General features: G+C 48.3%; 1 protein-coding gene and 1 long non-coding RNA gene across 2 annotated transcripts in view; one reads left to right on the top strand and one right to left on the bottom strand.

Annotated features, from left to right (window-relative positions):
• Positions 1-1318: 1318 nt before the first annotated feature.
• On the bottom strand, positions 1319-9841 carry RAP2B (RAP2B, member of RAS oncogene family). The gene has a single exon (XM_046639819.1). The coding sequence runs from the start codon at positions 9837-9839 to the stop codon at positions 9288-9290; it is 552 nt and encodes a 183-aa protein (XP_046495775.1). The 5' UTR covers positions 9840-9841; the 3' UTR covers positions 1319-9287.
• Positions 9842-11797: 1956 nt separating this feature from the next.
• Positions 11798-15522, top strand: part of LOC124236430 (uncharacterized) — a 6076-nt gene continuing 2351 nt past the window's right edge. Inside the window, exon 1 of the long non-coding RNA XR_006887722.1 lies at positions 11798-12149. This is a non-coding gene — a long non-coding RNA (uncharacterized LOC124236430). The remainder of the gene's footprint in view (positions 12150-15522) is intronic.

Genomic DNA, 15522 nt, shown 5'->3' with positions numbered 1-15522 from the left:
GACTTTTGGGTAGTTCACATACATGCTTTTTTTTTTCATTAAGTGCTACTCTTCCGAGGAAAAGTTAAAAGGGAAAATTGTTAGTAATTTTGCTACAAAATGTAAACTACAGAGAGTTCGTGATAATACTCTAAAAAATGATTACTACTTTTTTCCAAATAATAACCAAATAGTCTTTAATCAAAAAAAAGGGTGAGTTTCATTTCCACTGAAAACGTTGCATTGAAAATCATTTCTAAGCTATAAAAGGTAAACACAAATAATGACATTGCAAAACATCCTACATAATTAATTTATGGGTTTAAATTTATGAATACATATATTTTCTTGGCTACTGGCTACAATGATTCACAACTGAATATTTCCCTCATTATAGACTTATTAATTAGAAACAAAACATAACACTCCCCAAAGCCAATAAATCCTACAGATAAGAAAAAAAAAGTCGCAAAATAGCACAGATGATTACAAAGGAAGATAATAAAGAAAAACAGGAAACTTAGACATACCAAATCTGTTTTCTCTATCTTGTGATCACATTACCAATTAAATCTGTTTCCATTTTCAATTTAATACAAAGATACTATAGAGAATAAAATATTTCTCGAACACCATCCATTCTAATACAAGATTGTTCTTAAATTTGAGAAGCAAGCTTCAGCTCCCCAAGCCACTCATCCGCTTCCACTGAACAGCCCTTTTCATTGTGGAGAATTATTCCATTTACTGCCTACCTTTCTTCTAGAGACTCTGCCGGCTGGTTAGAACCTTCTGATAGGCTTGGAGATTGTTCTTGCTCAGTTTCCAAGCTGTTGCATCTTCTACTTACAAGGAATGTTAGATTTCCCAATGTGCTCCAGTGAGACGTGGAATCCTAATTGCCCCACCAGGTAGGCTGTCCGATTGCTTAAAGTTTTTAGGGTGTATTGCATAGGCTTTTAAATATTCCTTTCATTTGAAACTTAAGAACAAAAACAACCACATCTGGTTCAGAGTAAATTAAAGACCCATGGTCACTGAGTTAATTCCGCGTTGATGAACTTGCTGACAGGATACTCAATGCAGTACTTCAGGGGTTGGCAGCCGCAGCAAACCTGCTTCATTACATGGCCCTCACTGCTGCCTCTGTGCCTTTTTTTTTTTTTTAAAGATTGGCACCTGAGCTAACAAATGTTGCCAATCTTTTTTTTATCTTCTCCCCAAAGCCCCCAAGTACACAGTTGTATATTCTAGCTGTGAGTGCCTCTGGTTGTGCTCTGGGAGACACTGCCTCAGCGTGGCCTGATGAACCGTGCTGGGTCTGTGCCCAGGATCCGAACTGGTGGACCCTGGGCCGCCCAAACGGAGTGCGTGAACTTAACCACTCGGCCTGGGGCTGTGCGCCCCTTCCTGACAGCTTGGCCAAGGGGTGTGGGCACAGGTGGGTGTGCAGCCCTGCACACACTCAGTCATTGTTCTAAAGGAAGCAAAGAAAAGGGAGGGAGAGAGGAAGGCAGGGAGAGAGGGAGGAAGGGAGTTGAAAGTGAAAATAAAGAGGGATGGGATACATAAAACGAATGCTTTCTACCCCAAAGTGAGGAGTCCAGATGTTGGATGGGGCGCTGCATTAACTGGAAAGGGATTGGGAGGTGAAGGGGAGGAAGCTGAGCAAGGCTGAAAACCTTCTAGATGTCTCCAGTGGAGGTTAGGGGGCCCAAGCAAAACTGCAACACAGTTGCCCTGCGCCCCCCAGCAGCCTGCTGTACCACCAGGTCCTTTCATGGTGTCATCAGCTGCCCCAGGTGCTCTCCGACCTTCCGAGTTCCTCATCCAACCGGAGCACACCCTCCTTCTGAATCATATTCCTTCTCCTCCCAGGTAACTAAAATCCCCTATAATTCTCCATCCCCGAACAGTGCTTTTCACCAAGGTGTGGATTTAACAAGCTATCAGAGTGACATTGTCTCAAGCACGGCAGAGAACATGGGTATTTTTAGCAATGCTCTGGAGTCACAAAGTCTTAAGCGCTCCTGGCTTACCAGGTTCCACCCTCTCTCCTCTGGTTTATGCCCGCCTCCTCTATCTCACAGGGTCAAGTTCAGAGGAGGTCTCAGCCAGGGCTATTCTCCCCCAGGGAATTATTTGGCAATGTTTTTCATTGTCACGACTGGGGAGTGTGGGTACCACGGCATCTGGCAGGTAGAGGCCAGGGATACTAATAAACATCCTAAAATGCACAGGACCGCTCCCTCAAAAAGGATTATCCAGCCCCAAATGTGAACAGTCCTGAGGTTGAGAACCCCGGAGTTAGAGTCAATGTATTACAGCAGCATTATCACTCCAGGCCACAGGCCCTCACCTTTGGCCGGCAGCAGCCCTCAGCCTCAGCAAGCCCTGAGTCACAGTGAGTCAGGCACTTGAACACGAGGAAATCCACTACTGCTGGGGGAATTCAGGGGCAGGGCATGGGCTGGGGACGAGGCCATCTCAGTCTGCAGTTGACTCCCCTCTGAGCTCCATCACCTTCTCCTGCCCCAGTCCTGAGACACCCACGGAACACTCCCGAAATGACTAGGAAAATATGTCACAGTGTACCACTCTCGATGCTTCCTCAATAACGACATTAAAGCTGGTTTGTGCAAAAATGCAGGAAAACAGTTTCGTTCTTTGGATTAGGTTCCTGTTTGTTGTGGGTCTTGCCTTTCAAGGTCTAAGATTCTCTTAAAGAGAATGCACCGGGTTATTTCTCATGTTTTGACTTCAGCACGAGATTAGTGAAGAAGAAGAGAGGGCCTGGATAAATTTTTAGGCAGTTCTAAGTGTATTAAAATTAACATTCCTACAACTGAATTCATTTTTTCAAAATTTCCTTTATCAGTTTAAAAATGAAACGCAAAAGCTGTGCCCAAACCTAAAGGTCACATCTGCCTGGTGGGCGACCTCCTCTAACCGCTGGGGTCTCTTTCCATCTGGACCTCAAACACAGGGTGAAAAAGACTTCCCTCTTCACACTATTTTACGGAAAACACATTTATATAGCCATCAGTTTAAGCAGTTCTTAGGCTTTATAGCAATGAATATGGATTACACTTGTGACAGAGAAAACCATTTGCAGAAATCAGAGGAGGATGAAGGAAATGACAGAGGAAAAGTGACAAGTAGTGTGACAACTGAAGCTGAGGTGACCACACTCAGAGGAAGAATTCTAGACTCAAGCCTTTTCCTACTAGATGATGAACGATGCCGAAATCAGACTTAGCAACCTCCCTGTAATTCTCTTACCCCTTACAATGCAGAATTCAAAATTATCTATATAGAAATATATGTTCTATAGAAATTTATAAATAAATATAAAACATATTTATAGAAATAGATCTTCTTATAGAATTATGCTAGTGCAGATCTGTATACAGGCTCCTTTCTTGAATGCAGTATAATTCAATCTGATGTCAGCCTTTAAAGAGAATATTTAAAAATAGATTAATATTAATAGGTACAATAGTAAATAACATTCAAATATTCTGAGTTCATGACTAAAACCAGACTTTGAAAACCTTTTATAAATGGTCAGATAACAGACATAAAATATTAAGAACTTTACTGAAGCTATAAAACTATAAGAAATAAATCTGCCTCTCATAAATGGTTCTATAGTAATCAGATTTAAAAAAAAATAAACAATGAAGCAGCTTCAGATGAACTATTCTATCTCTGCAGTTCTGTAACCTTCCGCATTTAAAAAGCGTGCTGTGAAAGTCTACAGAAAACAGTCTCTAGAAATCCTTTTGCAAACTGCAGGAGGCTAATAATCACAACTCCCTTCAATTCACACGGTTTTGCAATAATCGCTATTCTGTTACCTCTTACAGTTTGTTGCTCAATATTTCTTTCTCTAAGCTGGTTGCCTTGCTCCAACAGCCGCGGAAGGCGTGAGAACAAGAGCTTTTGTATAAAATAACTTTAAGATGAGCAAACTCAGAATGTCAGCTTAATTCTTTGGCACACTCATTTTTAGAAGATTATCTTTTACAAAAGAAATACCCTCCCTGAATCTTCTTTACATGAGGAACCCCCCAAAAACCGTCTGCCAACAATTGCTTCTTTCTTTAAGAACATAACCTAAATCATCCTTGGCTTTTTTGTTTCCTCATTTAAAAAAAAAAGACAGAGAACAAATTTCCTAAGTCTTTTTCTCCATTTTCTCCCTCTTTCCTTTGACATATTAATATGCAAGCAAACTGATTTCCTATTTCTAAATGTTCAATTTTAGTTAACCTCAGAAAGGAAGTTTGAAACGATGCACAAAATGACAGAGTTCCACATGCAACAAAACAACTATTAGTTCCTTAAGCCTCATGGGATCCATTTTTATTTGCAATATCCACATACCTTTCAAAGTAAAGTTCCAATTTACAACAAATTTACTGAGTCTACTCCCTGCCAGAAAGATGCCCAGGACTATATTGTCAGTGATGGTGCATGCAGCCACACACTCCTGTGGTTTAACACAGGCTCTTCTCACAGCTCACGTGGACAGAAGCACAGCACTGTTGCTCTTTGGCCTGGCTTCCTCCTGTTTAAGCATTAATCCTCGCACCACAGCTAATAGTATGTGCTCAATAAACACTCACTGACAAATGCAACAATTCAGCTACGTTCACAGATTTCCACCGCAGCCACATTCTTAACAATCAAGGGGCAATCTCAGGCGTCTTTTGGGCACCTGTTTTCTCAATGCATCAATCATCATTCTCCTTTCTATTTTTAAAAAAATGTTTTTGCCATTCTTTTCAAAATTGTTTTTTGGGGGAAGAAATGTTGGTTCTGATTACCTGGGCCGTGCCCGTATTTTCTTTTTTTAGTCCACTTCTGAAGGAACCCTGAAAACCCGTCAGACCATGCACATACCAATGTGAAACAGTCACCCTGCCAGCAATGTGTCCACCCCGTTCCACTCAGCCCTGTAACAGTCTCCTGTGAATGGTACGTGGCCTCTTCAGCCATCGATTTCAGTAACATTACTCCACAGCTTTGTGGTAGGCAGTACTGTAAAATGTGGGACACTGGTCTTCAGTCTGGGCCCCTAAACATCTAGCTGGCTCTCCGTACGGTACTCATTTGGAGTTTGGACTAGATCATTGGTTCTCAAAGTGTGGCCCCTAGAAACTTGTCAGAAATGAAAATTACGAGATCACACCCAGACATACCGAATGGGACACCAGACAAGGGCCCAGCAACGTCTATTATAACCTCCGGTGACAGTGACATGTGGTCCAGTTTGAGAAACTTTGGACCAGATGATCCCCAAGGCCTTCTCAAACCATCAGATTATCTTCTAGAACTAGCACATTCAGCTAAATGCCATCAATTATTCCTAGTACTCTGAGGAAAATATCATAATCAAGAACGCCACATTCTTTATACATTCTTTATACTTTATACCACATTTAAATACTAGGATTATTTAAAAATTCACTACATTTTCACAAGGCCAAAATTTATATTAGCAAGTGTTTCCCACTTCAGGGGACACTGTGACAAATGTTTGATATCGGTTTAACTAACTGTGGTGATCTCCAAATTCCATCTTTGTTTCCTTCTTATTTGTAAGTAGGGGGCTGAGTCCAGCTGTTGTAAAAAGTAAATATATGCTTTTATGATAGTTAAGGTGCATGCATTTTGATCTATTTCCCAAGACCAGCAGCTACAGATCGTGTTCTCCCACTTTCCCATCCCACCTGTGAGAAACACTGGACTATAACCCTGCTGGTGAAGACACGCAGAGCTCCCTGAGCAGTTCAAACAGCAGAGGCATTTCAGGATTCCCACGTACGGGGAACGCAAACTCATCAGGAAGCAGGAAGCCTCATCCGTTTCAAGAATTCTAACCCCAACTAGATCTGATCCTAACATGTGATTCAGTAAAGTTCATTTCAACATTAACAATGGGAACTCGTTTCAGCTAAGAACCATAACCTCCGAACACGAAAATGTCAGACTTAGATGATACTGTCCACTTTTCTGAGGCTATTACAAAAGAAGGGCAAAAATAACCCTTCGAAATGACATAAAGCCTGGATGAGTCAGGGACCAGAAGGAAAAGCTGTTGAACAGCAGGGGTCAAGTTTAAAAGTTAACTTTTGCTCCCCAGGACAAAGCCTCCTTTCCTAGCCAGTTTCTGTTTTCACAGGTGATGGCCTCACAGCCAGCTCCCCTCTCCCTCGACTTTCTTTAACACTGAAGTCAGCCCAATTTTTTCAAGGAAACAAATGCTGTTATCTCTTCACCAAATACCAGGAGGCATTCTTACTAGCCAAATACTCTGACATATTCTTAAAAACAATGTCCTTCACTCCTCTCAATTTTTTCAAGAAAATAACAGAGAAGTCTACAAAATTCAGAACTAATATTTTCCTGCTCCAGGCACACGAACAAATTGCTTTCATGAGAATCCAAAAAGCATTTATTTTACAGTACTCAGTAAAAGCATACTAAAATCTTCTGCCCTGCCATCCCAAACCTGTAAGGAATTTAGTCAGGCAAGGGACTAAATCTTGTGGGAAGATGATGAATGCACCCAGCAACCTATTTCATTTCCAATTTCCCATTTTCAAATATCCCCTGTCAGGAGTATACACATTTCTTAAGTAAGTTAGATACCAGGTAGCATTTTATGTCAAAAGGCGTCCAAAACACCAAAACAAAACTGTAAGAAACACTCAGCAGATGCTTTTTAAAAAGAGTCCTTCACAGTTACTGATACAGGTCTGTAGAATTTTCGACGCTTTAGATCTAGTGAAGCATTCCATTTCTTCGAATGCAAGAAAGAATCTTTACAAAGGCATACGTTTTAGTAGTTTCTCCTCATTTATATACCTAGAATACACTGCCTTCCAACTGAGTTTAATGCTAAACTTAGGTGACATCAAGAGTGAAAAAAATGGCCACAGGACCACACACGAAAAATTCTCTCCTCCTCCACACTGGAATACTGAGATGTCACCTGGGCAAAGGACACAACATTTTAAGGCAAGATATGTTAATACAGCTTTAAAGAAACTTGTGGCCTATGATTTCTTTTGGCTTCCTCAACAGAATAAATCAAGATTTTGTCAAAAGACCCTTCAGAAGACTTCGTCTACACTCCACAGACACAGGGTAGATTGAGTGCTCTCGACACACAGTCATACACCTTTTTGTACCCCACAGAGGTCATATTAGTAAAGTGGCCCTTCAGGAAAACAAAACAGAAAATGAAAAGCTCACACTGCCTCCTACTGTTGGAAAGAAAACTTAGTGAGGTCAAAATGGTCCACAAACTGCTCAGTGTAATGAGAGCAGGGGGCTGGTCTTGGTTTTTCCTTCCTTTCTCTTCCTTTTAATCTAATCATCAACTTCAAAACCTCAAAAGGGCTGAGAGAGTGTCTACAACCCATACAAATGTACTGCAGAAAACACTACGGGGGGGTATGACTTCAGAGTTGGAAATCATCTTCCCCAGATATGCTTAAGGAAAAGGAAAACCACTACCCTGCTAGGTTGGGTGGCCAGCTTCTCTTCCAGACCTCGGGCAGTGCTAGTGGCTGGGTTCCGCCCTTCCCACCTACTGCGAGGTAAACTGCCCCACATCAGCAGAACAGACCCAATATCCGGCTCATCCTGGAGTCAGATGGTGGGCACACCTCACCGCTTCCCAGACCTTGAGGATCTCTTCTGGACTTGAGAAGTTGGGAGTAACATTACCCAACTTGTCACTGAGATACTTCTGCCTTCAAAATGTGACAAGCAACTCTTGGGGTCATCATGCACCTGTCCCCGTCCACCTCAGCCACGATACTGTATTAAATCACCGAATGTGAAACACAGAAACACAAACGATCATTTTGGGTTTGTTTCTTTAAAAATGAAATTTGTATTAAAAGTCTTAAAATGAAGAGACAATGATTAAACGCGTGTCTGGAATTAAAAATTACAATTAGAATTCTCTTGGTACATCACAACAGTAAAATTTTGCTCTCTTGCTTCTGGAGGAACATCCTATAAACAGATAACGAAAACATTTTAAAAAATAATATAAAAAGGAGCTAAATACCTGAACATTCGAATAAAATGAAGCAAAAAAAAAAAAAAGCCCATTGCAAGACATGGAAATTACATTAAAGGCTGGAAATAATAAAGAAATTCACCAAACAACAGGCCCTATTGTCCTGGCTCCTTCAGGAAGATTGCCGGAAGGAAACTGGAAGTGGTTTGGGGAAGAGCGGATTCTAGGAGATGGTGGGAGGTTCACAGGTTGGCACCGGCTGGCACAGCTGAGTTTTGAAGGCACTCTGCAGACACAGGGGTGCTGGGGCCCTGAATCCCATTTGCAAAGTCTTTGTACTGGATTTTAAAGAGCTCGTCATCAAAATCTGTTACTGCCAACCAATAAGAACAAGAAGCTAAACTTAAAAACACACACACACACAATAGTACACACAAAAATGTGCAGATCTGTAACATTTTTTTCACAGCTGATAAAAAAAAATACTACCGTTCTCCCCCAGACTCCCCTTTGATACAGTAGGTAAACAAAATAGATTTTTTTTTTTCCACAAATATCAGCAGACACTTTCTGGCACCCCACACTGTATTGGCATCAGTGTTAACAGTCCCACTTCAGATGTGCAATACTTCAAACTGGATACACTGTAACAAGAACCCAACTTTGCATAGACATCCTCGGAATCGCAATCAGTCACGGGGTTGCCCTTCCAAGCTGGCAGAAAAGGAACCCGATCTTAATTTCCAGCCACTCCTGGAAAACAAGGAAAAAACAAAAGTTTCTTCCTCTCCTCCTGCTCCTTCATTTGGTTGTCCCGGACTTCTTCCATGTACTGAAAGCTTGGAACTAGAAAACGGTTGTTGACACACACACACACACACACACACACACACACACACACACAAAAGGTCCCCTCCACCTTCTCCCGTCCTCTTCCTCCCCCACCGCATTTTTTTCCAGGCTGAAACTTTCGCTCGCCGGCGTCAAGCTGCCAATACAGCGCCCTAACGGCTCCTTCAACGGGGAAATATGCGTCAACCAAAATCAATGAGAAACGTACATGCTGCACAGAGCCACGTTCCCACCGGGTCGCGGAGAGTCAGGGCGGGACACCCCCTCGGACACGGGGCGGAGGCCAGCCTGGCTCCCGGGCCACCCCGGCCCCGGCCCCGGCCCCGGCAGAGTCGTCTCCAGCCTCAAAGCGAGAAGGGGATCCCACTGAGCGGGCCGCGCGCTCGGCTTTGTGCGCGGGGCGCGCGGGGCCTCAGAGGATCACGCAGGCCGAGCAGCAGCCCTCGTCGCCGTTGGGCTGCGCCGCGTAGTTCATCTGCCGCACGATCTCGGCGAACAGCTCGTCCACCGAGGCTTTGTTTTTGGCCGACGTCTCCATGAAGGGGCAGCTCCACTCCTCGGCCAGGGCCTTGCCCTCGCCGTACGAGACCTCGCGCTCGCCCTCCAGGTCCACCTTGTTGCCCACCAGGATCATGGGCACGCGCTCGTACCGCTTCACGCGGATGATCTGGTCCCGCATGGGCTTGATGTCCTGGAAGCTCTGCTGGTTGACGAGGCTGTAGACGAGGATGAAGCCCTGGCCGTTCTTGATGTACAGGTCCCGCATGGACGCGAACTGCTCGGTGCCCGCCGTGTCCAGGATCTCCAGCACCGACGGCGACGAGTCCACCTCGATCTCCTTGCGGTAGAAGTCCTCGATGGTGGGGTCGTACTTCTCGATGAAGGAGCCCGTCACGAACTGCACGGTGAGCGCGGACTTGCCCACGCCGCCCGAGCCCAGCACCACCACTTTGTACTCTCTCATGGCTCCGTCGTGCCGCGGCCCCGTCGGGGCTGCGCGCCGGGAAGGGCTGGGCTAGGCGGCCGGACTTCTCCCCTGCCTCCGCTCCGCAGGAACAGCCTCGGCGAGGGGGGCTGGGGCGCGGGGCGCCGAGAGCAGCGCGCGGGGGCCGGGCGCCGGGCGGCGGCGCGTCCCTGGGGCGCGGGTCCGGGGCCCCGCAGCAGCCCGCGGCGGACCGGGAGGACAATGCCGGCAGCCCGCGCGGGGCGACGGCGGCAGCTCCTGGCCGCGGCAGCCCGGGAGGCCGGGCAGGCGGTGGCGGCTGGCTGCGGAGGCGGCTGCTAGTGGCGCGTCGGGCCGGGGCGCGCGTGGCATGAGTGCCCGCAGAGCGTGCGCCCGCCGCCGCGGCCCATCGCGCTCTCCCCGCAGCCTCCGCGGGCCGAGGCTTCCTGCCCGCCGCGCGCAGCCAGCCCTCCCAGCCCCGCCTCGCCCCGCCCCGCCCGGCCCGCGAGCATGCCCAGTGCGCCGCCGCCCGCCGCCCGCCCCGCTGGCTTTCCGGGGGCGGGACTGGGGGCCGGGTGGGGCGGGGCCGGGGGCCGGGGGCGGGGCGGTGGTGGAGTCCAGGGGCGGAGCCGGGGCCGGGGCCGGGGCCGGGGGGGGGCGGCGGGGGGGGCCGGGGGCGGGGCCGGGGCCGGGGCCGGGGCGGGGCGGCGGCGGAGTCGGGATCGCGGTCAGGATCGGGCGCGGGGGCTGAGGAGGCGCGGGTCTAGAGCCCGACCAGAACAGCGCGGGGTGGGAGGCGGCGGAGCGCAGGGCGGGCCGGAGGGTCCTGACGGCTGCTGCCGGGGCACGGAGGCTCTGCCTCCGCCTCTGTTATCACGAGCCCGAGGACTCCACCCCCGGGACCCGGCAGGGTGCGCCTCGGCCGGGAGACCGGAGGCGTGGGGGGCGCAGAGCGCTCTCTCGTGGTCTTGGTCCGCTCTTGCACACCGACCGGCGCGGACACCTACGCGGCCTTGTCGCCCCGGACAGAGACCGGAGTGCCGTCCCGACGGGGAAGGGGCAGCCCCTCGGGTCCCACCGCCTCCCCGGCTGGGGCCGCAGCCAGAGCTCGGACACCCCCCACGCCGGGTGGCTGCGGCGGGGCCGGGGGCGCTCGGGCGCAGGGCCGGGCCGGGCTTAGAAGTCGCTGCCACGGTCCGCACACCCACCCTTGGGCTCTGCCGGCCTCGCCCCAGCCCCGCGGGCCCGCGCAGTCCCCGCCCCGGCGCCTGCAGCCGGTCGGGCGGAGGAGGCGCCGCGGCTACGATTGGGTGTTCAGGACCCGCGTGGAGAGGCGGGCGCACAGCTGTCCGTTCTCTCCGCTCCCGCCCCCTCCCGCCCACTTCCCCAACCTAGTCGTTTTGAAGTTGAGTGAAAAAATAAGAGGAATTTAGGCGGAGAGCACGGAGCTAAATATAGTCCTTTGTTGGTGTTTGCCAGAGCGCCCGCCTTCTGGTGCCCAGTCACGACCGTCCCTTACAGCTAGCAGAAAGGGCTGTTTGCAGGTCTGGGTCCTCAAGAAACAGCCAAGTTTCCAAGTTTTTTGGCTGGGAGGGGGACGGGGTGGGACGTGGAAAGGGGCCACCTAGGAATCCTCCCACCCGAGGGGTGGGGAGTGTCGGGGCTTGCCCTCGGGAAAGGTCTTCGCTCTCGGGCGGCACCTGCGGGGGTGCCAGGGAGACGCCCCAACTTGCCCGAGTCTCCCTCCCTCCCGGCGGCCGGGAGATGTCGGGACCTGCCGTAGGCTCAGCGAGGCAGCCCGAGCGCCGCGGCCAAGGGGGTGGCGCGGCTGAGCTGCGTGCGCCCTGGCTCCGCGTCCTGCCTGCCTCTTGCGTTGCCACCTCCCCCTGGTTTGGCCATCCGCAGCGGAGGGGTGGACCTGAGGGTGCCAACACTTGGTTTCAGCGCCTGAGGCCACGTTTGCGAGTTAACTTCGAAAGCGGGCTGTAGCTCGCAGTGTGCGCGTCTGCGGTGTGGACGCCTCGGACCCGGGACGGCGGGACGGGGGCAGCAGCCGCCGCCTTGGGTAGGGTGGGTGGTGCCCACCCCTGCGCCAGGCCGGATGCTTGGTGGAGAGAGTGTTGAACCTTGATCATCGAAGGGCTTGCATGTAATTATGCTTATATGATTCTCCGGCTGGGGAGCAGCTCACACCGTTTACCCACTGTTTAAGGCCTGCCAAGCGTCTCACAGTGCTGTCTCATGCACTCATAGTAATTATTATTCCTACTTTAAAGATGAAGAAACTGAGGCTCCAAGCTGTGCCGTCACTTGCCTGAGACTTCACTGCCGGTGAGTCGACGAGCAAGGATCCCAGCCCAGGGGTTTGGCAGCAGAATGTGGTCCTGTAACCATTAGGCGATAATACCTTCTCACAAGAAAGAAGTTTCCCGGATTTTGCTCTTTCCTAGGTTGTATCTTGAGGTAGTGTGATCAGACTGTCTCTTAACCCCAAGCAGGAGGGACCTCTGCAGCCCTCTGGCCCTGCTCTGGCAGTGCCCCTTCCCACAGGGTCAAGGAGCCTGGCTCTCTGCCAGACCGTCGAGGTGGTCAGAATTGTGGAATCCCATGCCAAATAGTACCAAATTCTCGTGCAGGATCTGCTTGGGCTCAGAACTCACCTCTGTGCCCAGGAATGGGTCTTGGTTGGAGAGCGGACAGTGTTTGGACCTGTGGGCGGAGGTGTGGGGGTGGGGGGCTCCAAGTGTGGAGAGAGGGTGGTCAGTCAGCTTGCCTTCCCCCCGCCTCCCTCCTGTCCTTGCAGGAGGCCAAGAATTCATAATTCACACCTTGCCATCCACGTCCTTGCAGAGCAGTTTTTGTCGGGGTGAGAGGATACGTCATCTTTTAAGTTTATCTTTATTTATAACTTAAATACTTCGGTTAATGGTACATGAGTCTCTCTTTGTCCTCCTGCCCACAAAGGGTAGGCATGGTTCTGAGAATGAGGTGGTAGAAAATGCTTTGTCCTTGTAGGCCTGGGGGTTAAGCTCAAGTGTTGGGTATCCATTATTATCTGAGACCTTGGGCCCGTCCCCTAAGCCACCTTCGTTTCCTATCTGTAAATGGTGATATTTAAATTTGCCCTACCCACGTACCACACAGGAGCCTTGGTGAAAATCTGGTGCCCAAACCCCTCATTTTACCTTGGAGAGAGCTGAGCAGAGTTAGAACCCTGGTGTGCTGGCTGCCCTGTTCATGGTGCCAGCCGGTCCTCAGGGATAATACTTACCAGATAATGGGTGGGCACATGCTTTAAAAGCTGCAGCGCCTCGTAAATGCATGACAATTACTACCCAGACCCGGGCGGCCCACAGCTCCTTCAAGAGGATACCTGCCTCAGGGCTCCGGGAGCCATGCAGGTGAGTGTTATCGGTGCCTCTCCAGGACCAGAAAGATGCCGCAGTTTGAACACAGTCGTCCCTTGGTATCTGCGGGGGATTGGTTCCCAGACCTGTACCAAATCCGCGGATGCTGCATGCCTTCAGTGAGCCCCGCGTATCCGCGGTTGAATCCCGGGACCCGGAACCCGCGGATGCGGAGGGCCACCTGTACTTTCTCTCAGGGATTCTTCAGTAGCAATTTTTGTTACGTTCAGATGGTCTCCCGCAGAAGGATTTGCGCTGGAGCTTTGGGATTCAAAATGAAGTGATGGGATTCCTACGGCACAAATTATTAAGGTCTGTCGCTTCCTCCTGTGGAATCTGGTCGGAGTCTATTTACCTGGCTTGTGGAATGAATCATTATCTATCCTGTACTGTAATTATTTACATGTCTGTGGAATGCCACCCAGCGCCATGTGAATTCCTTGAGGATAGGCTCCATATCTGGCTTATCTTTGGAGCCGACTCTGTGCCTCATAACACCTAGTCGAGTGCCTACATAAGAGGCCCTCCATAAATATTTATCGATGAATATATATGAATGGCATTTTATTCCTTTTCCAAACTCTGTGTGTGGTGAAAGATTATATTAATCTTTGGTGAGACAACATTTCCTGGATCCTTAGAAAAATGCATGCAAATCTTTCAGTCTCTGTGAGTCATAAGATGCTGGGGTGATCAAAGTCTACCCTTATTTGGGGGGAAACGCTAAATCAGTGCTGTCTTGGGGAAAGATACCAAAATGTCCAATGGAGAGACCCTTTCTCTGAGGAAGATTTAACATTTGCAGATAACACGGAAAGGCATTTCTAGAAGACAACTTGAAGTAAAAGCTAGCGGTAAGGATTGCTTAACCTCTGGCTCTGAATTCTGAATGTCGCACAAAGGAGGGTCCAGCCCCCGGCCTTTGCTCACAGGGTGGGAGGCTGAGCTTCTGTGATGCTGGGATGGGGCCTTCAAAGAATTAGTAGATTTGTTAGAACATGTATCTTTTAAGTCCTCAAGAAAATAAGTACCCACCTGTCCTCTTCATTAACGTAAAGTAGGTAGAGATTTATTTTATCACGTTCATAGTTTTAGCTGGTACCACCTATAGGTGAAGAAATAATTCCAATTTTGAAAACACCAAGGATAGGTTGATAGTGACCATGTGTCATTATTTTAAAGGGAAGTATAAATGTAACACTGTGCCTGGCGGAGTTCTCAATAATATCTAAGTACCTGAACATGTTATAACGTAACCAGGAATCCAGAGCACAGCAGACTGAGGCTATTTTATTTTGTCAGTGGTTTTTTTTAACATAATCTCCAGTAATGCCCCTAAGAGTATTTTGTGAGTCAACCACGCCATCATCATTTCATACTGTTCATGTTAACACTGTGGGCAGCCGACTTGTAAGAACAATGACTTATACGACTTGTAATGAGATTTTGTCTCTTTATACCTTAAAAATGTCCTGAAATCCTAGCATGAGATGCCTAATCCTAGCAAGGTGTACCTAGTTTTTGTAATTTCAGCGTCTGCCTCTGTTACTTGTACTCTGATTGGTTCCTTTTTTCTATTGTGATTATTTTTCAAAGGAAAGTGTAGGAGGGACTTAAATTTTAAATTAAATAACCTCTTAAAATCAGTCAAGCTTTTTACCAACTTTTTGATAGGCCAAAATAAATAGGAGAATCCGTATAGCTGTTGTCTCAAGGCTGTTGTTTATCAGATTAGTACTGGATAGTGATCTCAATGTATAAATTAATGTACTGCATTATTTTCCATAATGCAAACAACTCGTCTCTCCAGGAAGCAGTTACCGTGGGCTGAGGTCTGACACACGCCTAGGCTGATGCCACACAACTGCTCAGTGGGTTTCAGTTCTGTCATAAACTCTGACTCATGATTTGGCATATTTTCATTCTTTTACCTGATTTTTTTTTTAAAAAAAGAGGAAAAATAGAAAGTCTCTTCTCTCTAAGACAGGTACGCTGGCCTTTCTCTTAGGTCTCAGATTTCCCTGAGACCCCCGTCTTCAGAGAAAGGAACACAGCTTGCTGATGACACTGCTTTTACACGATAACTGTGTTTTCACTCAAGGGAAATTTTAAAGAGATTTCATTGATCCTGTTTTTTTCCTTTGAAAGCCCAGTTTCAAGTCTTAATCTAACATTTGTCTCCCCAGAACCTCTGTTCCGGAGAACCAAATACAGCAAGAATGGGACCATGTCTTAGCTCCATTAAAAAGAATTTTCCTCTCACTTGCTTTTTTCTCACCAAACACCAGATTAAAGGC

This window comes from Equus quagga, chromosome 1, assembly GCF_021613505.1.
Source record: "Equus quagga isolate Etosha38 chromosome 1, UCLA_HA_Equagga_1.0, whole genome shotgun sequence".
Taxonomy (NCBI): Eukaryota; Metazoa; Chordata; class Mammalia; order Perissodactyla; family Equidae; genus Equus; species Equus quagga.
This window is presented reverse-complemented; position numbering and strand designations above follow the sequence as displayed.

Coding starts and splice junctions, on each gene's coding strand:
- RAP2B (XM_046639819.1), bottom strand. CDS start 9,839: ATGAGAGAGTACAAAGTGGTGGTGCTGGGCTCGGGCGGCGTGGGCAAG.